We start from the raw sequence: 25,988 nt of genomic DNA, 5'->3' as shown, positions 1-25,988 counted from the left end.
TGCAGAGCCTGCCTCTAATGGACATTAGATAGATCAGAGATGAAAGTATGTTCAGAAAAGGGTGAGGTGGAACCTGCAGCATATCCTGATGCTTTAGATCCAGTCCTGCTCTGAAGCAGATAGTGGGGAAGAGGTTTTTCTCCCATCCTCTCTTCACTGCATCTTTCCTCCCTCCTCCTTTGGGCAACTAAAAGGTACTGCACATCACCACTATGATTACTGGAATGGGGAATCCTGGTTGAGAGGCCAGCCCATACCAAGGAGAAAATCAACTGGGTGCCCACTTTGCCTTGGACACATGAAGGGGCCACCTCATAAGCCCCAAGCCCAATTAGTTTGCCAAGGAAAGAAGCTACCGTGATCCTAGCTTGTTCTCTCCGTGCCCCCTGCCTGACCTGCAGCTGAGAATTCAGTACACGAGGAAACTAATTTTACACTTTCCTTTCAGGCAGACAGAAAAGGGCCCTTTCAGTAACCCAGGCATCACCACCTCCACCCTCACCCAGATAGCACCTTGTAGCAAGCAGCAAGACAGGAGAACAAACTGCATCTTAACAGGAACTGTTTCTCTGTTAGTCTTTAAAAGGACCAAGAGATTGTGATAGCTGATGTCTGATCAGCTCTCACAAGCCAAAGGAGGTTGGAGAGGAGTTGCCTCCCCGTGACATTCCTACCTGGGCTGAAGAAGTCTTGCCGGGAACTGCAATAAGGAGGTTCAGCCAGTGTCTACTCACCCTTTACCCACCCCACCTGAGGCAGTGCCTGTTCGTAGCAGCAGGACATCTCCTTCTCTTTCCACCCAACACCGTAGCCAGGTGGCTCTCTTGCTTAGCAGCCCAGCTCCCCAGCTGCCTTCCCCGCCTGCCGCAACTTCACAGAGAGCACACACTCTCCCACGGGGTCAAACTTTGCTTGTTTAATGTGCAATACAAAAGGCAAATCTCCCCGGTTACACTGAATAACCAGCATTAGTTCTAAGCCCAGAGCACCCCTCACCCACCACCTCTGGATAAGGCACAGTTTGTTTAAAGTATTATCTCTCCTCAATGTTCCCTCCCTTAAGGCCATGTCTATGGCAGGAGCACTTCGCCAGTATTGGAACAGGAGTATGCTACCTTGGCTAAGTGCTTCAAGCACAGTCCCAGCTATCCCAGCAAAGCTGAATCTTGTTCTGGCCTTGGTAAACCACCTCTAGGGAGCTGAACAAGCCAACCTGGGAAGTGTGCAGTTTTGCAGGCATGCTTGCCTTTGCCCTGTCAGCACAGTTGTGTCAGTCAGGGATCACACCCCATCACTCCCCTGACTTACAAAGCCTTGCTGGCAGGGGTCTTGTAGTGTAAAGCTGGCTGGAGACTCACTTCCCCTGTCCCATAATGGAAGAGAGGGAAAATTGAGCTAAAAGGCACAGGTTGAATCCAGAGGGAGTCGTAATCAAAGATCATTTCAAGAGTTTGCTGAAGGCCCTGCCCCTTCCCCACCACCCCCTTATAAAGGTGAAGCAGCATGCAGCCCCTCCACCCCTTGGATTCAGTACCATTTGCAGTCTCATCCCCAGCCATGAGATTTGGTACCTGGATTACGTGCAGCGAAACCAAACGGCCCATGATGAATAGGATGCTGGAGGCAAAGAGCAGTGGAGGGAGGGGGCAAGAGGGGAGAGGAAGGAGGAAGATGTTGCAGATCGTGTGCACTTGTGCAACAAGACACAGTAACAGATCATTACTGTCCACACCCTCCCCCATGTCTTCCCACCCCTGCATCTGCACCATACTTGCCTTCCTATTTCAGCAGAAAACGGGCAAAAGTCAGCCCCTGAGAGTGGAGGCCCCAGCTTTCGATGGAAAATGCAGCCTGTCAAGGGGAGGATGCAGGGTGGCAGCCACTTTCAGGGTGGGTTTACACTGATTTCATTTGGGCGGGCGGGGGGGACAGGGAAATTCTTCTGCTTGCTCTCATCACACAGCAACAACCCCAGTACTCCCCCAATTCATCAGGCAGTGTGACTAGCAGCTTTGCAAACTCCCCACCACAAGTCTGCTCTGTTACATCCCTGAATATGACAATGTTCAACTTAACCCCAAAGCAGCCTAAAAATGGGAAGAGGTGGGGAGTGGGGGGAAATAAGGGGGCAGGGCCCTTCCTCTCCCAGCCCCTGGCAGGAAGAGAGCAGAACAGCACGCATGGCCTCTTGCTCCAGCACACCAGTCTGTAGGGTTCATAAGGCAAACATGGTGTCGTCTTCCTTCTCCCGCTTCCGATGAGGGTTGGAGGTGGCGGGGGGCGCGGGCATCCCTCCTGAAGGGCTGGAGAGTGTGGGCAGCTGGTCCGCTGCCTTTGCTCGCTCTTCTAGGAACTTGTCAAATTCTGGGGTGGTGGGGGAAGAGAGGGAGAGAGAAAGATAATTAGCAAGGGGGTAGGAAGACTGAGCTGTTGACAGAACAGCTCCAGGAACAAAAGAAGGAAAAGAACTGGTGGCCCTTACCTTCACTAGTGACGCCCTTTGCACCCTCTGGCTCAGCACCCTGAGGAAGAACAAAGCCATGCTGGGAAGTAGGGCAGATCAGAGACACACAGGGCACCCTGTGTGGATACGCAGGTACATAGCGATGCCCAGCCCCAATGATAACCTCTTGACCCACCCAATACAAACACAAGGCAGTGATGACAGGAGAGCAAAAACACTACACCCTGATCACATTTCCCTGAAAGCTTCTCAGCCAGCTGGCAGGCCTGGTCACAGTGGTCCCCCAAACCATCACCCTCTGCTTTTGTATCACAACAAAGATGCTCTTCCAAGCTCCTTCCTCACTACAGGACGATGAGAGCTTTGGTGACCTGGACTGCACTCACTTGCTCCCCCAAAGTGGTGTCACGGTTGTGCTGCTCAGCCTGCGCCAGCCCTGTTACCTGCCCTCTCCCCTCCATTGGAAGGCAAAGTGGAGTCCAGTACCACACAACAGCTGTCTTCACATGGGCTATGTGCACACAAAGAGCTAAGCATGTGCTGAAGAGTTTTCATAATTGGGCTTCACAAGAGGGGAGGTGGAGCAGCAGCCTAGGAGGGCTGGGAAAAGGGAGAAACTGGGTGGTGGCAACATGGAAGGGAAACAGGGAACACAGGATGGTCAGTGTTGCAAGGTCAGATGAAGGGCTATTGAGGGGAACTACTTCTCAAGTAACACAGCCCTACTTGCACTTGCAATGGTCCTTTGGTGTTATCTCCAGCATCCCTAAGATTTTGAGCCTCTATAGAGGCCACAGGAGATAGTCCATTGCCTTTCCTGAGAAGCAGCTGAAGAGTCACAAATACCAGCCCAGCTTTGCCCCTCACTTACCACATCAGTGGAGAGCCACTGCTCAATGTCCTCCATGAAAGCAGCCTGGGGGACTGGGATCTGGGGCAGAAGAAAGAGAAGTTTGAGGCACAGGGGAAAGGAATGTTACTCCAACCCAGTCCTGCAGCAGCTCCTGCTCTCTCCCATGTTATGTGTTTAGCACAGCCCCACATCCTCTTAGCTGCCCCTGTCATAGCACATCCCACTGACAGCACCATGGTATCCCCAAAGCACAGGACTTTAAAGGTATCTGGGGTTTCATGGCTGGCACTGTGGCATTCGGATTGGCCCAGACAGATGAATGAACCCTGCCTGGCACTGCTCTGCCCAATAGGACAGCTTTCTGACTTGATGAGATTTAGGTAAGGCTGCTTAAATAGAAAGCCACAATATAGTAGGCACATTCCCTCTGTTATTACTGTAGATTTATATCCAAAGAACAAGAGATTGTCTCCATCCTGACTCTGTTCCACAGCAAAGTTATCGGTCATGTGGAATATTAAAGCCTAGAGCACTGGAAACAACTGTGATGTCATGGGTTTGTCACCTTAATGCCCATGTGAGATCAGAGAGGAAGAAGGGAAGGCCTGGTAAGAAATCTCAGGTCTAATGGCAGACAAACTGCAGTAGCTGACATATCTTAAGCTAACCTATGGAAATGCTACAGAAAGATGCGTTTTGCCTTGAGGGTGGAGATACCTGACTCTTGCCCCATTTTTGGAAATCATTTGTAATAATGAGCTTTCACCTTTGGCCAGTTCCACTATGAAAAGGGAGATGAAATCTAAACAGCTAGGATATTCAGTTTCCTATGGCTGCTACAAAACCCCAGAGCCCTGTCCCTGACAGCAAGCACCAACACCAGCCGAGAGAGGGGCCACTACAGCTGCAAGCAGAAGCAGGGGAAGTTATCTTGGAAGATGTTGTCCCTGAGTGTGCAAAAATCCATGGACTCCACCATGACGAAAATGGCACAGCCAAGGATAGCAGTATCCTCTCTCTGCCCGTGAACAGACTCCTCTAGTCTGGTCATAGTCCCTGAACTGCTGCAATGTCTCCAGGTCAAGATAAAATCCCTCTGGGAAAAGCAGCCCTTGGGGCATGACCATGATTGGGGGCAAAGGGCAAGATTAAGAAAGTTTGCCCCAGACAAGGACACACAAGGGAAATATTTAAAGAAGCCACTGGATAGTACATGGGAACTACCCAAACCAGCCCACACCTCTCTCTGGGCGGTGCCCTGCAGAAGCTGCAGCACAAGAGATGTCCTGTGACAGCATAGTCACACCGTAGGCAGCTCATTCTTAGGGACCAAACTGAGGCCTCCGCATCAAAAAGCAGGAGCCTCTACTGCAAAGGCGGGCAATTATTTTGGGCAGAGGGCCGCTTACTGAGTTTTGGCAAGCCATCAATGGCCGCATGACAGGCAGCCAGGGGCAGATAAATAACTTGGGATTTAGGATCTCGAGTTTCTGGGTCCAGTCCCTGCAAACATTTCACGCTAGTTACACAGAGAAGGTGGGCAGAGTCCCTGGCTTCTTTATAATTTGTCTCTACCACTAGTCCAGAGCAGGAGCCCTTCACGAACACCAATTTGGTCTGTGTGTCCTCAGACACTTGTCTTAGTATTGCCCCCTTGCCCAACAGCCCCAGCTCTCTCAGCTCTCCACTGGTTGTGGCACATCCTCACCATTCCTTGCCGTACCATCCAGTTAGTGATTGGGGTTCCATCGGTGGAAACACTGGTCTCCGTCTAATCAAGAAAGAGTCTGCACTGAAAGCTGCTATCAAAGAGGGAGGGGGAAGAGGTAGAAACAGATACAAGGCAGGTGGAGCAAGAGAGGAGGGAAGTTCAACAATGTGGCCATGAATCTCTCCTATGCAGATGGCAGAGGACTCGATTTGAGGATCCTCCATAATTCTTCCTCTCCATGACATTTCCAGTGGACTTAGAGACTCCTGTTAGCAGAGAGCAGGTCAATTCCAGAGCTTCAGAAGGACATGCTGAGGGAGATGGAGAAGAAATCTATGCCTGGCCTGACTGACCTACTCAGGGGAACTGGAAAATGGGACATGATGAAACACACCCCTCAGGTACCAAAGCAAGGCCAGACTTAGCTGGAGGTCAACCCTCTTAGACAGTTAAGGACTAGGCTTACAGAGCCTCACAGCTGACACTGTTAGTGGGCAGGGTGGTGAACCCATTACTGGCGATATATGCAATGCCCCAGAGCCACTTACTGCTCCTGTGCTCTGCTGCCGGGCATCCAGGGCTCCAGCGAGCCCTTCAGTTGCATGGGGATCTTCATACTTCACCCTGAAAGAGAGAGGCATGTAAAAAAACCCCAACATATGAGCAGCAGGAGAGGCGCACAGGACTGATCTCCCTATGGAATTCCTAGATATAACTATTCAGGGCTGCTGACTGCATTACTTCTCTCCTGTTGTGACCCTGAAGACACCCTCCCCCACAGTGCTGAGAGCATTAGATCCAACATTTGTTTATGAACCCCTGCTGGTTAGAAATGCAACAGTAATGGGTCTGCCTACACAGCAAAGTGCATGGATCCTTACAGCCTGAGCAAGAGGTTAAGAATAATAATAGACTGATGTCCTCTGTGGACTGAGCACAGAAAGGAGGAAAAAGACATACGCTGTCTAAAGGGCTACAAATGCTGCATAAGGGTTCACAGCCATACAGAGAAATACAAACAAGCCCTCACCTAGGCAGACCCCTTCACATGTCTCCCCCTTCTTCCCTACAGACACACTTCTAAAAACTTTACACAAGCAGACCATCTACCCCCTACCAAAAATTCCACTGGAAGCTGAAATTCACAGGCCTGTGCACCACAGGTCAGACAAGATGATCAAAACTAAAGGATTCCCTTTGGCCTCATGATCTCCAAGTGTGCCAACACAGTACTCTCTCTTCTCAACAGCTACCTTCCTTCACTAAGTCCTATTCCTCTCTCTCACATATTTACACAAGCAGAGAGACCATGTAGTTCTCTCCTCCTTTTGGATGCTCCTTCTCAAGCAGAGGCTGGGAGTCTGCAGTTACCATTCAATCAAGGGAGGATAGTCCTTGCACCAGGAAAACTGTCCCCCTCAGAGTATGTCTGTAAGTCCTCCTCAAGCTGCATCCATGTTCCTCCTGCAGCGCTGATGGAGCGTCACATGGAGCTGCTCTTGTTGGAGGCCAGAGGCTTGGGCCACCTGCGGTCAAACTTCTCAAAGAAGTTTTCGTCAGTGAAGGGCCCACTGTGGACGATGGCGTTGAGGATGAAATAAAGTGCTGCTATCATGCCACTGATGAGGAAGAAAGGTGTGAAGGGCCTGAGTTGCTTCCAGCACTGCTGTACAAAGGTATTCAGGAGCTGCAAGCCAGGTGAAGGAGAGGAGGATGCCATGGACTTCCTGCTGGTGTCCTGGGTCCAAAAGCAATGTGGGAGTTGATCAGCTCCGAGAGAGGGCGAGGCGGTGAATGTAGGGGTTGCTGACAGGCGTGAGAAGCCTAAGTCAGCGAGTGTAGAGGCTGGCTGGCAGAAAAGCAATTGGAGAGGCGGCCAGGGCAGGCTAATGGTGGGTGGTGAGGAATAAATAGAAGATGCCTCATTAGATGCAACTGGAAAGATCACAAGTATCTTTTCCTGAAGGATCAGATTGTGCTGGAGAGGATACACTTCCATTCCTGCCCAGCTCCCCCGAGGGCCGTCCAATGCGGTGGGGGAAGGCAATGCATTGAACAGGGACCAGGAGATTAGGTTTCATTACAAGATCAGGTGGTGTTGGCTCCAGTGCTTCAATCCCTATCTTGCTTCTATCCACACGGCCCTGCTGCACACCCAACTCCCTCTATTTGACATCAAGTGACCTCCATGCAGCACCCTGCATGAGTCAGTCTTCCTCAGGGGCTGCTTTTGGGTTATAGCCCTCTGCATACGTGACAGCAATTCAGAGCCCAGGGTTAAGATGGTTAACGCTGAGCACTCTCTGCCAGGTGTGTCCAAAACAGGCTGGAACCCAGCCTGGTTTCCCGTTCCCGTTCAGTGCATGTTCAAACACAAACCCCCCCAAACCCAAAGCACACCCAGCCTCCATCAATAGCTGAGGGAGTTCAGTACCAATCAGAAACCCAGCCTTTGTGGACATCCTAGAGACCAGGCCATTGGTGACAACTGCACATTTTCACTCAGCACACTGCAAGCGAAGCAGGTTAGGCAAGAATGGAGTGGGCTTGTGGCGAGAGGATGGCAAGTCAGCCTATGCCCAAGAAGGGCTGTGGTGTAATGAGTCACATTATAGGGTTTACTCTTTTCCTTTCAATGAGGACTGTCCAACTTCTGAATGGCCAAGGGCTGTGTGTTGTGTAGCTCCCCCTCCATGTGAGCTTCCCCTACCATCCCACCAACTTCATGGGCTGTACTTCCTCCACCAGCAGTGGGGGCACAAAGCAGAAGCTGAAGAAAGGAATCTGAGCCTGGGGGCCCCATGCAACCTACATGCTACTATCTGGACAGTCCTGACCTGTATCATCTATACTGGCCATCATCAAACACAGAACACCAGGCTAGACAGACCAGTGGTCTCATTCAGGGCAATGGGATGGCCCGCTATATGAGCCAATGCTGTGTGGGAAGTCAGACTTCTTGCTTCTCAGAAAAAAGCACAGCCCTTAGCCAGCTCCACCCACAGGACTAAAAATCCATCACACTGTGATTCTTAGTAGCCTTATCCATCAGTTAATGTTGTGCACATCATAGATTTCACCTCTGCTCCCTTTCCCAGAAGCAGAATTCAAGTCAGACTGGGAAGAACAGGGGTAGAGACAGACTGACTGTAAAGGAAGAGAACCTGCCACAGTCCTGTTGTGACCGTTCAAAGGGATCCGGCACTCCTGTGAGTTATGGGTGAGAGCACAGACTCTCATGTCTTTCAGAGAAGGTGGACAGATTTTCTGAGAAGGCTGGAGCATCCAGATCTGGTCTCTAAAGCCAAGAAGAAGCAAACTGTGGTTCCGTACCACTCTCTTACGGCTTGTTTGTGAAGGCTTATTCTGTTTGTGGTCTGGGCTGCAGAAGCTGGGATCTAGCCCAGGCAGTAATACTACTAGCTAGCCATGAGTTGCCTTTCATCAGCAGATCTTAACTACATTACTAAATGAAGTATCACCATTTCTAGGGATAGGGAGATAGGGAGAGTGAGGCACAAGAAGGTGTAATGACCAGCCCAATGTTATACAGCTGGCCAGTGGTAGAGCTGGGAATAGACCCCAGAACTGCTGATTCCCAGTTGCACTTATGCCTTCCAGCAGGTGCTCATGATTTCAGATCCAGGGGGCCCAAGTTCTGCTGTGTTCCCACTGAGAGTATTGTATTAGCCCAGAATTCAAGGAAAGCTCAAGTGCAATTATTCCTGTCCCACATCTCTATCCCTTCTTGCTCAGCCTAACACACAGAGGAAACACATCTGTAGCAGAGAGGTGAAACCTACAGCCACCTTCCTCCCCATCCCCAGGCTCTCATTTCCATCTCCCTACTTCCCCCTTCACCCAAATTCCCATCGCTGAATAGCCGCCACTCACTCTTTGCGCTGCTCAGCCAGTGAGCTGCCCCTGGTCAAGGCAAACATGTCAAACTCATCTTCCAGTTTGCCAGAGGTGTCTAGGGACCGTAGGCCAGCACTGACACTGCCAGAACCTAAACCTACAGGAAGGCAAGAGGACAGCAAGGTAAATACTCAGCACCAAGGAAATCCCACAATTGACAACATAGGGAGTGAAGTGGCACTGGGAAAGCTTGATTCTGAACTGCGCAGGCTAAACTTCTTCTTGGGGTCCACTGTTAGCCTCCCACTGGTAGATGGTGGGAGCCAGCTCCATGGTCATTCAGTAGGAGTGTTCTCAGTTCAGGCTACAGCACCAGCATCACCGACACCCTCACCCTTCAGGACCGTGAAAAGAAAGTGAAGCTAAGCGTTTATCTGAACCACACTGTGATGAGAAAGGGTCACTCTACAACATCACTGCCCCAGTTTCCAGCTCACTTCATAATTCGACAACTTTGTACAAAGGTTAGCAGATGAACACCTGGGCATCTTGAGCCTGAAGAGGTCCCTGCCCAGGAGGGGGACACTGGTTACTTACTCATCCCAGCCAGCTGAGCAGAGAGGTTGCTGGTGGCTTCAGGCTGCCTCACTGTCAAAGGGCCACTAGATTCAAGGTCCACTAAGTTGTTTTCCACTTCATTTGGGACCTTTGGGTGAAAAGAAAAGTCATTCTCTGTTCCTGCAGGCTGGGCTTAGTTCTTACTGATCCCTACCCATTCCCCTGGCCACAAGCTTTCCCTTTTACCCTCAATGTCTGAGCAAAAAATACAGGCTGCCACATCTCTCCCTGTTGGGGGTGACTGTGGTTAGAGTCAGTTCTGAGTTACCTTAGCAGACCGGCCAGTCCGGAGACGCTCAAACCTGCAAGAGATGAAATACAAAGAGTTTCAGTGGCATAAGCTTCCATGGCTGATAAGCATCTCTAGCAGGCATTCACCACCATCCTTCCAGCTTTACCACTCTGCTTCCCTGAAGGTTGCAGGCTGGCTCAATTTGCGCTTTCATACCTGAGAAGAATGAGGAACCTCATTTGCAAGCTTGATTCCCACCCAGGGTAACAGATCTCTGAAGCACTGTAGGGGTGGTGTTGCAGGAGAAAGGGCAGAGGGAAGGGTCTACACTTCCCTGGAACAACACCCATCCCAAGTGACCGAGGGGCGGCTTGTCTTTCTGATGGGGAAAAGGGAGAATCCCTCAACTAAATCCACAAACTGCCTTTGTCTCCTACTAGAATTACAGGAAAGGTTGGTACAACTGGGGAGGCTTCTACCACTGGGTATTTTCATCAGGGCTATGTGGCCTGCACTGGGGACCTCTGATGCAGTTTGCAGGCAGTTCCTTCCTCCCACCTGTCCTGCCAGTCTTGTGCTGCAAAGGTTTCTCTATGTCCTAGCAAAACTTATACAAAAGCTAAGCATTATGGAGGAGGGAGTGACAGCAGTCAAGACTGCTCTAGAGGAATGAGTTTGAGCCTCATTTCAGATTCATGACAGCTGCCTCCAGTTAATCCAGCTGTCAGTGGGTACCTGGCCACTCAGGCTGGGGGATCAAAGGCAGCCAGATGTGATGCTGGCCACGGCACTTCCTTGTGTGCCACTAGCTGAAGAAACTGGAATTCCTTAACTATGCTAGGTTTCAGAGAGCCCTGTGTCCTTTAAGCGACACAAAGGGAAGGAAATAAACCCCCTTGAGCTGGAGGGCAGTGGACTGACGATGTAAGAGAGTTGCCCCAGTTTGATACACTTGGAATGTCACTTTCATGGAAAAATGGGCAAACATAAAATACCCAGGATGGAGAAGGGGCAGCTGGGGAGAAGAGGGAAGAGGAGCAGGAAGGCAGCATGACTGAAGAAGTACCGTTCGTAGCGCAGGAACACATTGTTGAGGTTGTCGTTGACAAGTAGCAGCTCCTCCGTCAGCTGCTCATGAAGGATTCGGGGAATCAGCTCCAGCACACGCCGCTGCATGGCTCTGCATGTCCGGTTCAGCTCCTGCCACAGCAAGGGGGAGAAATCACATAGGTCAGGCCAGGGGAGCAAGGTTAACTCAAAAAGTCATAGATCTGCAGGACTTAATAGCCACAGACTACTCTGTCCCCAATGGGTCTTCCTCTAGGGAAGGCAGGGGAAGATAAAACCAGGCCCTGTGGGTAGTGGTGAGAGGCTCACCCAGGCAGAGTAAACTGAATCCAGGCCTGTTGGTAACTGGTCTGGTCAGATCTCTCAGTTGTGGAAAGCTGAGCTCAGGCTTCCAGCTAAGCCAGTTAGGGAGAAAGGCCCAGTCAGGAATACAAGGTCACCCCACTGACAGGCTACTCCTTGGCCAGGTAGATTGTCCTGGGCTATTCAGATTAAATTTTCCCCTTGATTTTGTCTCATCTTTCCTTGCTGTATCTACCCCACACAACTTTCGCTGTTCCCCATCATCTATGTGCAACTGTTCTCCTTGTGTGGTGTGCGGGATGCCAATCAGTTAACTGACTCAGCGCTTGGCCAAGTTTTACCCAAGTGGCTCTTCTCTCCCCCCAGCTCTGGCATCCTTACTTGTAGCAGTTCAAGGTCAGAGGGCTCTGCCTGTGAAGGCACCAGCTCTGTCAGCATCTCGGACATCACCTTCACATTCCCATTCACCACTTCCAGCTCACTGCGCAGCTTCCCAATCTATGAATGAGAGAGGACAGGGTTGACTAGCATATGATCTCATACAGCCTGCTCAGGATGTAAAGGAACCACTACTGGAGACTGGACTGACTGCTTGGTCTGGAGTCTTGGAAACTCTAAGCCCTCTAGTTACTATCACGTGAGACTCCATTTGGTCAGGCCCCAGTTGGAGGCTGGGTCAGACCCCAGCTGGAGTACTACGTCCAGTTCTGGGTGCTGCACTTCAGGAGGGATGTGGACAACATCGAGAGGGTCCAGAGGAGGGGCACTCGCATAATCGGGGGCAGCAGGGCAGGTCCTATGAGGATAGGTCACAGGATCTGAACCTGGTCAGCCTCCACAAGAGGAGGCTGAGAGGGAATCTGATGGCCGTCTATAAACTGGCCAAGGGAGACCAGCAGGCAATGGGAGAGTCCCTGTTCCCCCGAGCACTACCAAGAGTAACAAGGAACAATGGCCATAAGCTGACAGAGAGGAGATTCAGGCTGGATATCAGGAGGCGCAGTCAGATCCCTCACAGTCAGGGCGGCTAAGATCTGGAACCAACTTCCAAGAGAAGTGGTGCTGGTTCCTACCCTGGGGGTCTTTAAGAGGAGGCTGGATAGACACCTTGCCGGGGTCATCTGACCCCAGCATTCTTTCCTGCCTGTGGCAGGGGGTTGGACTTGATGATCTCCCTTCCGAACCTACCAACTATGAAACTCTTTACTGCGGATCAAACCGAGACTATCCTCAGTATCTTCTGATACCAGGCCTCAATCTCATCCCTACACTTTATCAGCTAGCCCAGGTGGCTGTAGTGACCTAGCTCCCCCTTCCTAACCAGTGGCTCTTCCATAGAAGAGAGGGAGTTTTATTTCCAAAACAACAGTGTGAGAAGAAGGAAAAAAAAAGCCCCAATCCACAGGTGAGCCTGTGCTGGGCATACAGTTAAAGGAGGTTTCCCTCTCCCACCTCAGTGGCAAAGGCTGCTAATGAGACTCTGAGGAGCAGTTAGCTCATGCTAGGGGACAGTCTTCTAGAAACTGGAGAATTAATTCCTTCTAGGGAAAACAGATCACAATTCAATGTTATGCTGGCTCAATGCGAATGAGGATAGGGGAAAAGGGAGAAACACTTGCCTCTGGAAATTTAATCACTGGGCAGAGTGGACTCCCAAGACAGAGGGAGCAAAATCATTTGATGAAGGGACAAACAGACAAAACTGAGGCATTTGTTATGCACACAGTTGCTGAGATGAAATGTCAAGAATCCCCTTGGGCCCTGTATAACCCAGCACCCCTAATTATCTTGCAGATGCGTCAGGAGACACCATCTCTTCGCTAGCCCACTGGGTCCCTCCTACATCATTCCTTTGGGAATGTCACTGCACAGCATTTGGTGACCTCCCAGCTCACTCCCATAGGACTGGGCTCAGTTCTCTGGAGTTTGAGAGCAGCAGGGAGCCTAGGAGCAGCTGCACTAGAACAGACAGCTTCAAGGTGAGGGAATGCTGGGCCAGCACTCTGCTTACCTGCTCTAGCGTGGGTGTGATGGGTGCATCGCTGGGGGTACTTGGCTCTGCTGGCAGAGTCACAGGGTGCAGAATGGACTCCATTCTCTGAGGGGAGTTGGCAGCAGGTGAATTCTGTCCTGATGGGGAGTCAGGGCTATAAACAGTCTAGAGACAGAGCGATGCATTAATAGTACATAAGGGGGGCAGGGAGAGAGAGATTGATTATATTTTTCACAGATGAGAACACAAAAGCAATAAGGTTGGTAATGTTCAAAAAATTCACTGTTTCTTTCCAGCAGCTCCACCTGCTTCTCCCTTTCACCTCTTCCTCCACAGCTGCAGCCCTTTACTACATGGCTTCCACAGCTCCTGTACTACAGGAACAGCTGCTTGACATTACACCGTAGCCCCACAATTATTTGCTATCACAGACCCTTCAACCCACCTTGATCTCCGTGTGCTACAGGCAGCCTCAGCCACTTATCCCCACTCTCATCATCCCCATATAGCAGCAGTCACAGTTTGTCCTTTACCAGAGGCCCTATGCAGGCTTCACTTACTCTCTGTGGTGTGTGGATGGGAGACAGCATATCCAAGTCAGTCATGGGAAACTCCAGGCCTTTTCTTCTCAAGTCCTCATAAACAGATACGACACCTGTCAAGTCTGGTGAGCTGCGAAATGCATCTGCCCAGGACTGGGGAGAGAAGGAGACAGTGCATGCTGTAACTTACATCATTTGCCTTTTATTCCAGCATCTAAGGACACAATAAACCAGGCTGGGAACTATGTTCTAGAAGTTAAGTGCTCTGTACTGCCAAGCAAGAGATTCAGGTCCCATTCTTAGTTCTAGCGGCTGGAAGTACGAGGCAGGTTAAGCCCAGTGGCTTCTATGCTGTCAGTCAGCGCAGCTGTATGTGATACTGAAGTTCCACCCCTGTTGCCTTCCTTTTCAAATGCCCTCTACAACCAGCATCCTGTCACATTTTGAATAGAGAAGAAACAAGGGCCCTACCCAACAGATGGGCCTGCACGGCTGCCCTTCCTCTGTCTCACCTGTATAAGGGTCAGCACCTTGTCATGCACAATGGTGGGTGGATTGTTCTTTGGGAGGATGGTTCTCACCAGGACACCCTCCACGAAGTCATGGCTGGCCACTAGGATGTGAAAGCGGTGGCCACAGTTTTTGACACAAGTCTCCAAGACCTGTGGAGTCAGACAAGCATTAGTTGGTTACAGTTCTCTGTGAGCTGGCCTGTTTGCCTCTCTCCCCCAGAGGGAAAGAGTCACCTCCCTACAGTTTGCCTGCAGACAGCAACATTTCCACATCACAGCTCCCAAGTGCCTCAAAATAGATGGGAAAAAGGGGTCATTATAAGATACTGTCTGGTTTACCTTCCTGGCTGAAGGAGCGGGGAGGCGGAGTTGCCTTACTTGAATTTATGAAGGGTCAGCTGATACATAGGGCTCTAAAAGAAAAATCCCATCTGCTGGTATCCGTCTCCCCTACTCATGCCTCCATGTTCCAAATAAAGTACACAGTATCTACCACGTGCCTTTGAAGTGGGAGCCTTGGCACCACAGTCTCTCCCACACTAGACAGCAGGACTCTCAGGGTACCACCCACTCTGAAGATGCAAGTACCCCTTTCCAGAGCTGCCACAGACCCTTGATCAAAGAAAGACTCCTCTTCCCCACTCCCAGATTCTGAAAGCCATTCACCCAGACTCCCCCTAGTTCTGTAGTTTTTCCCTTTTTAATTGAGCTTAAGCCCAATGGAGCAGTATTGTGGTAACCCCTGGAGATAGGAAAGGCTGGAAGCAGAGAGCCTAAGGACCTAACTTTATAGCAGGATTCCAGTATCTGAGAAAAGGCCTATAGCACTAACCGTCAAAGCCAGCATGATCTCATGGAAGTTTTTGTTCCCTACAATCCTTTTCTTTATGGCTCGGAAGGCATCCTTGGGCCTGCAGGAAAGTCAGATGGAGAAAGGATTACACAGAGAACTAGGTCTGGTAGCAGAGACTACAACAACGTGGCTTCCAGGTTCCAAGGCTTTGCAGTTAGCTGGTGATTCTGTCCCCAGTTTCCCTCTGTTTTTGGAATGGCTCAAAACAACAGCAGGTAAGGCAGCTCTGATGGCTCTGCAGCAGAAATGGTAGTTACACTAGCAAGTTTTGCTTCCTGGCACCACGGGCATCTGTACTGACATCACTGACGATCCAAGGTACAGGGACAGAGTGAGCATGCACACAGACAAGAGACAATGCTATGAGTGGCACCGCTCTTGGATTCACCAATTGGCACAGGACGCAAAACCAGAGGAAGGTGGTGGGAACTGAGGATACACTTCTCTGTCAATGCGAGCCAAAAAGGGACTGGGGTGTGATGTGAGGAAGAAGGATGTTAAAAAGAGATGACTGCAAGAGCTCCTTTCTTTCCCCCACAAATGATCACACTACTTCTTTAGAGAAAGTTTATTCTGCAATCTCAGCCAATATTGGGCAGGAAGAAATGAAGCCTGCATTTTCAGCTGCAATGCTGAAGGAGAGAAACAAGGTATAACAAAGTTGCTAACACTCCTGCTTTCTCAGAAAGGCTGGATGTGCTCGGCCAGGGTGGTGCTGCAACACTGTATGAGGGCAGGATTCTGGACTGAAGTACACAAACAAGCTGTGATAGGGTAGGGCCGAGGCTGGCATAGTACTGGGTGTCTAAGGGCAGGAATGAGATACACTGGCAGAGCAAAGGGGGAGGCCAGGGCTAGAATAGCCAGTGGCAATGCAGGCCAGGAATGGAGTGCACTGGCCAAGTTGTGTGGGAGCAGGGATGCTGACGGATAGAGGACAAGTAGAGGGAGCACTATACAAAAGGACTGAGGTACATCAGCTGAGCCATCTGGGGCCCAGAACTGAAACAGCATGGGAAGTGGAGGTCAGGGCTATGTTCTGAACTGTGGGAACATATGAATACCTGACTGAAGGGCATGACTGGCAGAGACAGGTGACTCAGAAAAATGACAAGTGGTGTAACTGGAAACTGGGCCTAGCTACTGTCACCCTTCAGGGGGGTGGGAGTGGACAGTGGAGAAGGGCAGAGATTCCCCTGTTTTGGATTTCACTGCTCCCACTGCATGCTGTTCTTGACATTTCTGCAGCTAGAGGGAGTGGCCCCTGAAGACTTCACCAGGTCCCTGGTGCAGGTTATTTACAGGGCCTGGAGCCAGTGTGTCCAGCATGCTCCAGATTTCTGAAGGTCTCATTCTACAGCTGCTCATCAGGGAGAGGGGACCTGGGACCTCCCACCCTGTTGCACATGTCCAATTTATTGTATATGCAAATACCCGAGCACACAACCCCAGCTGGGCTTGGATAAAGTCAAAGAACTGAATGGTAGGCTGAGATTTTCTGAGTCCCTTAAGTTACCAGTCTGGAGATGGTTAAACTCCCAAAAGAGAGGGCAACAAAGGGACATATCAGGATAAATAACTTTCTTTTGGGAAAGGGAATGAAAAATGGCTTGAGCCAGGGTGCTTATAACAAGACCCAATGGCCTGGTCAATAAACTGCTTGTCATGCTTACATAAAGAATTCTGGGTAGCAACTAATGGAGTCTCTGGCTAAGACAAGTAGCTGTGCTGTATCTACAAGTCTCCCTAGCACAGCAGAGACTAAGAGAGTAGCCAGGGATGTGGTATTTTCATCTCACTCAAGCCAAGGCTCCTCAGGGGATTTTGCTGTACAGGATATATGCTTGTGTTGCTGGAGGCACATCCACACCAGCTCCCTTACCCTTCCTCTGTCTCATTCACGATGTCACAAATCTCCATGTTGAGGGCCCAGTCTTCATTCTGCAGGGATCCATCAGTGGCTTTCTCTAGGAAAAGAAAAGGTACAAGACAAAGATAAGAAAAGGCTCTGGGCTGCTGTTCAGAACCACCCATAAGAAACCTGGACCCACAGGCTGGTGCTTTTCTTTCACTGTTCTGACATGGTTGAAGACAGGAACACCATTACAACCAGAGTAAGTAGGTAACTGTGGGGAGTACGAGGAGTTACAAAGCAGATAATGGGGATGAAAGATGGTATGCACCTAACTGATTTATGCCCTTAATCAACAAGTAGGTAACTGGGGGTTTGTTACAACAGGAGACAAACTGGGATCGACAGCCTGTTATGCAGTTGAGCTATGCCCTTAACGTGTGTGTGTGTGTGTGTGTGTGTGTGTGTGTGTGTGTGTGTGTGTGTGTGTGTGTGTGTGTGTGTGTTGGGGGGGGGAGGTGTTCTGTATCAGAGTTTCCTGTCCCTTTCATTCACTGTACATTATATATGTGTGTGTGTGTATGTGCGTGTGCACACACGCTATCTTCTTCTTTCTCTCTCTCTGAATTGGCACAGTCCAGGGGGAGGCATGACTACCTGACTCCACAATACAGTGTCACTGCTCCAGGAACTATTTCTTTTGCTACTGCTCTGTAGCTACCGAAAGAAAAAAATTGCTATATTGGGCCTGATCCACCTACCACTAAACCTAGTTTAATTCACATGGAATAATTCTGAATTAGCTCCATACTAAATAAGAGAAGAATCAAGCCCCTTGTTTTTGATGCAAAAGCCACAACAAAAAACCTACCTGCTATTTCATTTTTAAGCTTCCCTTCAAAGGGCACTAAAACATGGCCCTTTGGTCACTATGGTGTATGCAGGGGAGTCAACTGCAGGACTGACTGCATCAGGGCAATCCGAATTCCTCTTTGACCACGTCCCCTTTAATTTAGAGTTTCTGAGTGTGCTATGCTGTTATTCATGGGAAAGAGTTGAGCAACAAGCTGTTATTACCCAGTGTTACTAGGGCCTCCACCCTGCAATCAGCTAAACCACAGGTCCACCCCACGCTTGGTGATGGGATCACCGCCTAGGAACACTGCCAGCCTGCAGATAAAAGCGAATATCATGGCAGGCAGCTGGGGCTCTCTCCATTGCAAAGTCAGGGGGGTAGAAGCAAATGGAAGATAGCGCACAGAAAAACATTAGGGAACATGCAGGCTCTTTACCTGCCCTCCTGTCTTCCATAGTGTCCATTGCTCATATGGGGCCAAGGTTTCAAAAGAGCACAGGCCTGTTTAGATACCAGATGAAGGTTCAGGTTTTGCAAAAGCCTGAAACACTGAAGTGTTCTGAGCATTTTTGTGAAAACCTGGTCCTGGGTGTCCTGGCTCCCCTTTCTCTTCCCATTCAGAACAGCCCTCTTTGCCAATCTGCCTTCTCTCCCTATCTTTGAGATACCTGCTCTGCTGATAGAGCAACACCTAATGATTTCTTGCTCTCTCTTCCCCTGTCTCATGTAGTAAGTTGCCATGCAGCCCTGCCTACTGGTGATGGAATAGGAAAAGACAAGAGGAAAGAGAGATGGATTAGGGAAGACTTTAGCTCTAGGGTTGTCTGAAACTATTCCTACCTTACACAGTTCTCTGCGCGTTGAGATACAGTACCACTATCTCAGGGGAGGGCAAAGTGCAATCCACTGCACACTCAGCAGTCCAGCTCATTGCTACCTTCACCTTTCATACAGATATACTTCTCATGGAAATGATAAACCCAGGCAGGCCATTTTCTACCATAGTGTATGGACAGACCTAATGGTCTTGACTTGCTACAGGATCATGCAGACTTAAGTCAGATCCAAACATGTGATACATGCTTCAAAGGGGAAGGAGGCCATCACTCTAAGCTACCGAAAGGCAAATTTGTTCATACCCACACTCCAAAAACCAGGTCAACTGCACGCTGATGTTTAATGCAGCCTTTGGGCCTCAATATGCCCCACCTGACTGGGCAAAAAGTGGGTACCCATGGATTCAGCTGGGCTGCTAGCACAAGGTGGAGGCAGGCAGAACAGGGAACAAGAGGCCACAGAAAACCATTGTAGCAACTGTGGTTTTCAAAGTTATGGCTAATCTGCTGAACTGAGGCTCTGTGCAGCCCCCTGTAGGCTCCTCGGTAGGTCAAGTGATCTTTTACCCCTTCAGGAATGAATCATAAACAAATGGTTCCTTAGGACATCCTCTTTACCATCTCCTCTAACACGCCAGTCAGCACATCCTGCCCACTACCAACCCAGCACAAATGCCAGCATCACCAGAAGTTCCACTGCACTGTGTCACCTTCTGCACTGAAAGGCATAAGTCACACTGCCCTTGCTACGCTGGAAAGACCTTGAGCAAGACTAGCCTGTTTCGTCCTCCCCACAAATCAACAGATCACGTGTGGACGGGGCGGCTGGAGAATCCTTGGCAGCAGGAGAAATGGGATGGTGGGGTGGAGGGATGGTGGGGTGGAAAGCTGTTCCTAACCATGAAGCCTTCCTTTCAGTTCAAGGGTTCCTCTGAGCCTCTCCCTTCAATATCTTCCCTCAACAACCCTGACCAGGATCTGTAGGCACTGTGCCCCCACCTCCCCGAGCCAGATTTCACAGGGTGACTTGTAGCACTGCTTGTCCTACACAGACAGGCTTTCAAGGTCTGGATGGTGTTTACTTTTCAGGAAGAAATGCAAACCAGCCCCACACGCTTCTCTAGCCCAGCTCCTCACTTACGAGGAAGACAGGACTCCAAGCAAGCAACCGGAATGGACACAACCGGCTTCCCTACAATCAAGCAACAGGCCACTGATTCTGGCACCCCGTCCAACAGCAGCCAGTGACATGCTTTGGAAGGTGAAAAACTTGACCAAAAAAATATCAAGGGATGCTCAAGACTCTGAGCGGTACAAGACTGATGTAGCCGTGATAATCCAGAAATGGAGTGAGAGGCAAGGACTATCACAACTATAGCATCGCCCTTATACAACCATAACATGGAAGAAAGCAAAAGTCTGATAGCACAGAGGCAGCAACTGGATACATGGACAATATGACTGCAACTGTGACAAAGCACTAGAAGGCTATACAGGTGAAGTGCTGATTTTAAAAAGGCCATGGGAGAGCTGGGTTAACTCCCTTCTAACGCTTCTCTGTAGCACGGCACTACCCTAGATTAATAAGAGAAGCTGGAGTCCTTCCTGAGAAAGGAAATCCTCATCTTTACCCTTCAGTTGGAGCTTGGGGAAAAACAAAGTCTACTTATTGGTCACATGATGGATCAGGACGCCAGGCCCTGCTTCAGAAGCTGTAATTAGCATATGAGCTGTCCACAGCTCATGCAACATGATCCCGGGAGCCCAGCCATTGCACACAACAGCAGCAAGGTTTTAAAAACAGGAGTTACAAGAGCTGGAATGTAACTGGCCACTGATTATTTCTCATGGTAGGGGTCACTGGTACACGCAAACCTGACCAGCCGCTGAACATGGTGATCTGACAGCATGTCTGCCCTGCAGAAACTTCAGCACCGCTTTATTTTGGCAGCAAGCCCGTGTCCAGGGTGTGGCAACGTTGGGGTTCATCTTACACTACTGAACGCTGCGAACCTGGATTGCTTTCCAGGCCAGTCAGGTTAGTCCAGATGTCTAAGGCTCTGGCATGCTCCCAACTTGTCCTCTTACGTCTTTCTACATCAACCTGCAGTCGGTGTCAGGGATGAAGTTAACAAAGAATATTCCTTTCAGCTGGAGTTTGGAATGATCCTACTTGATCTGGCTAAGTTATCAAAGCCGGTCCTGTTCTAAAGCTCGGGAGCTAATCCCAGACCTGGGACGAGTGGTACAATGGATTTGACCCAGTTCATACTGTGATAGAATCTGACCTTTCTTCCTTTCCCAGCCTATTGTCTCATCTTCATAGTTGGGGAGGGCTTGTTGATGGATTTATGATGCCATCCAGCCAAGCCTGTGGCATATAGTAAAGACAGCAGGGAAATTGAGAAACTCGAGATAGAAGGCACCAAGTACCCTCTGTGACATCTGCCTCGCCTCCTCACCTCAACCCCCCCCAAAAATAAAACCAACCCTGTTTGACACTTATCTTGTTGGGATCCTTTGACCCCAGCTGACTTCCTGCCCTTTGGGCAGGGGCTGGACTCAATGATCTTCGGAGGTCCCTTCCAGCCCTAATGTCTATGACATCTATAAAACCTGTTTGCATCCCTCTCCAGCCAGTCAGCCTCCAGGAACTTCTCATCTCATAAACACCGTCCGCTAGCAGGTTAGAGTCTACCATCTCCTCCTCACACCTTATCCTGTGTCCTAGTCCATGACCCCTGCCAGCATTCCCTATAGTGCTTTATCCTTGCCAGTTTTGAATAGCTTTGCAAAATATCAAGGGCAAGCTATTCCCGCACACTTTCCTCTGAGCTGGGGGTGAGCCGCCTTTCATGGAATCACGACTTTGGAGATCCACGAGAAAGCAGCACCAGAGACACAGCACCTGAATCCAAGTTCTCCCCACCTTCTTTTGTACCTTGCAATCCCTGCCCATACCTTCTCCTCTGGTGGTGGACCGTGGGAGAGGACACACAGGCGCAGGGAGGACTCCACAGTTCAGATGTGAGCTGCATAATGGGAGAGGTTTCCATTTTACAGACAGGGTTGAGGACACAATGCAAGGCTGAGGATCCACAGACACATTGCTTGAATACAGCAGAGATCTGTCCCTTGCATTTCTGCCTACGGTCTACTCCCATCAGGCAGCATCGCTTTTTAGGAAGCACATGTCTCCTCAGACAGCTCCTGCTCTCTGACTTCTCTCTTCAGGGGGGTGTGGAGGTGTGGTCATAAAGGAACTGTTAACACTTATCTCAGCAGCAGCAGCACTGAAGTGTTAAGGAGGAAGGGGCTGCTCTCTGCTTCTTTAGCCTTCCCACTCCTGAAACGCCAATCCCACAGAGCCAGGATGAAGGGACTATGAGGTGGTGGGCTAGGGAAATAGTATGTCATCTTCCCTTTCTTCCTTATATTCCTTGCAGGGGCTTAGGCATGTTTTATTTGTATTGGCTCCCTTCTTCACACCACAGCAGTGGGCCCCAAAGCTTCTCTGGCCATTGCCCATGCCCTTTCCCTTAGTTTTCCCTGAAAAACAGATGCTTCTCTGCTTCCTCACTTCTATCCCTATTCTCTTTATCCTCTCCATTATCAACAGCAGACCTTTCCTACCCCACTCTCTGCACAGACGTGGTAATTTTCTTTAAACTCCAAATGTCAGGGCCCAGGGCTGGACAGTATCAACAGTTCCCTACTGCTTACCCTCAGGCTTCTGGGTCTTGCAACTCATGGAGAGCTTCCTTATATTAATGTGTTTTTCCACAGTAGGATTGCTTGTAGTTATTAGACAGAAGACAGTGCAAGGTGGCACCTTAGAGACTAACTCGCCTGTGGGTGCCAACCAACTTTGTCCAAGAACTACATAGCATTTGATAGAAAGCCCAGAAATCCTCTCTGACATACAGAAAATCCATACAGTTTATAGTCTGAGTGTTTTTTTCTGGGGATTAGGAGGTTTTTTTCCTGGGCAAACTTTCCTTTAAAAAAAAAAAGTTCTAACCAGGTCGACTGGGAAAAGCCTGTGGGATATTACATGACAGAGGCTGATCCTGTGGTTAAATCATACGATCAGAAGACAAGAGAATCCAGCTCTCAGTAACCAACTCACTCTGAGACACAGGGCAAATCATTAAGGTTCCCGTCACCCCTGTTTCTCTGATTGCAAAATATAGAGGACACTACTATTTTCTTACTTCAAATTTCCTACCTTAAGCGGGACTTGAAAATCTTTATGAGCTTTCCAAATTTTATTCCAGGTTCAGGCACCCCATGCATGCAAGCCATTTGTGTTATAAACTAAAAAATATCTTTCTTCTCAAGGTGTTTTATAACTTTGTATATCACGGAGACACATTGACACACTCCACTCATGTTGCCCTTTAGGGAATTGCATGATTAGCCTTCAGGCTGTAGACAGGCTGAAACAGTGGCCCTAAATTGGTCAAGACTTTGGGGCTCCACTGTGTAGTTGGGTTCTGTATCCAGACCATTGATCTGCCATGAGACTCTGGGCAAGCCACTGTCTGTGCCTTGGGTTCACTCAGCTGTCAGGTGAGGTTAATAATATTTATTCTTGTCACAAGAATTTTGCGAGGCAGAACTCCAAAGAGGGAAAGCACTCCCACGAATGGCTCCTTGCTGTACCCTATCACTTCTGATAACACACAACCAGGTGCAGCCCAGCTTCTTCTTTACGGTCTACAAAGCTTCCACTCTTGTGGGCTCTCATAACCCTTCTTCTCCATCTGACAAATGCAAGGCATTGCCAACACTGGGCTTTCTTCTCCAATTCTTCCGTTACCAGCCCTGACTACTCTGATCTCTTCCCCTTTGTTACTGGCATTCAGCTGCAAACCCTTTTTCCCATCATGAGCAGAGAGAAGCTGCAAACAATCTGGTTACTCTTTTGATCAAAATATCTAGGGGTAGGGAAGGGAGTGGAAACCACCAGCATCTAGAAGCGAGTAAAAAAAAAAAGCAAACCAGACCAAATTCTGTTCACTCCAGGAAGCAAAGGCCATTTACTCTAGAAGCATCTGTGAGAATGCTCCTCCACTAAACAGAGTCCGTCTGCATGGACAAAACACACACATACACACACACAAAAACACACCCACTTTTTCATCCCTGAAGGAACATGCCCTTATGCGATTAAGCCAAACTGATCTTTTCCCCCACATTGTGTGCCCAGCTGCTGCTCATCCTCCCAGTGTGCACCATATCTCAGCACTGCTCTATTAATATAGCTTGTGTCATTCTTTGAACTCTTCGAAATGACTGGCACTCATAAAAAATGAATGTGGGGGCAGGGAGAACAACATTTTTGAGGTGTAAAAACAGGACAACTGCCTGGGTGCTCAACACTAGCAATATGAGTGCATGTCTGGGGACATGTGCACAGCTCCAAATATGCTCCACAGCACAGACTTTTCCCCTGCTGGGAGAGGATGAGACCAAACCTATGACTAACGTTAGTCATGTTGCTACTGGAGGGCATTGAGATATTACAGTAATGAGGTCTGAGTAAGCAGCTGATTAGGACAGAATGTCATGGCAAGGCAGGACTAGGAAGCTCACTGGAAACTTTTGGTGGGTTAGGAAGAAGGGTAACAGAGGGTTTTGGTCACTGGGGAAAGCTGAGAAGAGAAGAGAGAAAAGGGCTGGTGGGGAACATCTGTAAAGGGGGAATGGACACAAATGCTCTATGGGGAAAGGAATGCAGGTGTCCATATGTATAGGATGAACATGCACTTCGCTTGTCATTGGTTCAGTACCCAGTGGCTTCAGAGAGTCAAAGTCTGCAAGGAGTTAGGCAGTCTGACCCAAAACACTGTGGAACAGAAAGGCTGAGAGAGAGAGGGGACCAGCAATCAAGGACAGAAGCAGCTGTCAGAAAGCCAGTCTCTGAAAACCTAATTCCCATTTTACACACACACACGATATGTAGAAAGACCATATATGGCAAACCATAGGAGAAAATATTACCTAACCCCTTTTAAAACTTCTTGGGAGCACCCCCCTCCCCACCCCGTCTCTCCTACCCTTTTTTGTATTTCAGCTCCAAAACAATTTTCTATTCTTGTCTACAGCTTCTTTGTGCCCCTTCTCTTTAGAGTAGTACCTCCCTGTTCTTCTCTCAGGTTAAATGACCAACAGGACAACAGGGAACGCTGTTCTCTAAAGTTCTGCAAGGTCTCGGATTAGGCCCAATCATTCTACCTCCATGCTTTCGGGCTTAACTGGTAGCTCTGACTCCCTGCCTTACTAGAGCCTTTATGGGGCAGGGGATAACGAGGGGTCATCTTCCTAAAAAAACCCATGGTGGTAAATCCACTCTGAAATAAAACCAACCCCCAATCCTGCAAACAGCTGAGGCAGGTGCCTAACTCTTGTAGCAGAGATCAATCCGGCCAGAACCTGTGCAGCACAGGGCTGTGGCATCCACATTATAACGCTGATCTGTGCCAAACTGATGACACGATGGACACATGCCCAGTCTGGCCCGATTGCCATGAGTTTTGCAGAAGCTTCCCAGCCTAGGGGGTAACTCTGTGAGGAGCTGCTGGAGGCAGGGGGCCGTGGCAGGGGAGACGGCACTCTGGGGAGGGTCCTGAGCCCTGCTGAAGGGTTTCTGGTGCTAGGGCTGGGGGGATACAGGGCACTGCTCCAATGCCAGGCAAAGGATGCACCACCCACCCCTGTACCCAGCAGCTGGTTCTGGATCTGCAAGGAGACAATACCTTGGGGGTAGCCTAAAACCTAAGGAGTGAGAGCGAGGGGACCTGCTCCATGCTGGAAGCAAGATACAGCCTGCACCCAAGGGTACCCACCACACCTCCCTTCCTCCAGGGACACCCCATGCCTCCCCAGCCAATCAGGGAGCGGCTTCTGGCTCAAGAAAGTCAGGGGGAGGGACGCATGTCAAGCAGCCAATTACTGCCCCGCCTGCCCGCAGGGGACGGGGCTCAGGTCGCGGCACCTTTAATGCGGGAAACTTTCCCCGCCATCCACGACCCCCTCGCGCGGGGATTGCCTGGGAGGACAGCCGCCGGGGTGAAACGTCGCTGGCCCCTTCCTATTGGTGGCAGCCTGCCGTCAATCAAAGCAGGATCACTTCGCCATGGGCTGAAGTCGCGTCAACCCCGCCTTAAAGAGGGCGTAAGTCCCAACCCGCTCCCCCTACCACGCACCTATTCGGCGACTATCGCGGTCACTTTCTGGGGGTGGGGGTGGGGGCAGGGTCGGGCTGGTTAGTGGACGAGTCCAAATGTCAAGGACGTCGGAGGGGGCTCCGGGCCACACTCACCGATGCGCTGCCCCACGGGGGAGCTGAACGGGTTTCCCAGCAGAAACTCCATCGCTGCCGCCGCGCAGCTCAGCAGTCAGCTGACCGCCAGCGCCCGTCACGTGAGCGCC

At 49.9% G+C, this 25,988-nt stretch overlaps 1 protein-coding gene across 2 annotated transcripts; it reads right to left on the bottom strand.

Moving 5' to 3' along the window:
* On the bottom strand, positions 1–25,988 carry TOM1 (target of myb1 membrane trafficking protein). Of its 2 annotated transcripts, XM_019544815.1 has the most exons (16): positions 25,879–25,988; positions 16,890–16,974; positions 14,987–15,065; positions 14,155–14,304; positions 13,661–13,795; positions 13,119–13,265; positions 11,489–11,605; positions 10,803–10,936; positions 9,773–9,806; positions 9,484–9,592; positions 8,923–9,043; positions 5,577–5,652; positions 5,026–5,088; positions 3,336–3,395; positions 2,483–2,522; positions 1–2,364 (listed from the first exon to the last, which is right to left on the bottom strand). In XM_019544815.1, exons 1-16 carry the CDS (start codon positions 25,928–25,930, stop codon positions 2,216–2,218), a joined length of 1,551 nt encoding a protein of 516 aa, XP_019400360.1. In that variant the 5' UTR covers positions 25,931–25,988; the 3' UTR covers positions 1–2,215. The 2 variants fall into 2 exon arrangements, with proteins under 2 accessions (XP_019400360.1, XP_019400361.1); XM_019544816.1 differs by lacking the exon at positions 5,026–5,088.

Source organism: Crocodylus porosus, unplaced genomic scaffold, assembly GCF_001723895.1.
Source record: "Crocodylus porosus isolate Cpor-Errol unplaced genomic scaffold, CroPor_comp1, whole genome shotgun sequence".
Classification (NCBI taxonomy): Eukaryota; Metazoa; Chordata; order Crocodylia; family Crocodylidae; genus Crocodylus; species Crocodylus porosus.
This window is presented reverse-complemented; position numbering and strand designations above follow the sequence as displayed.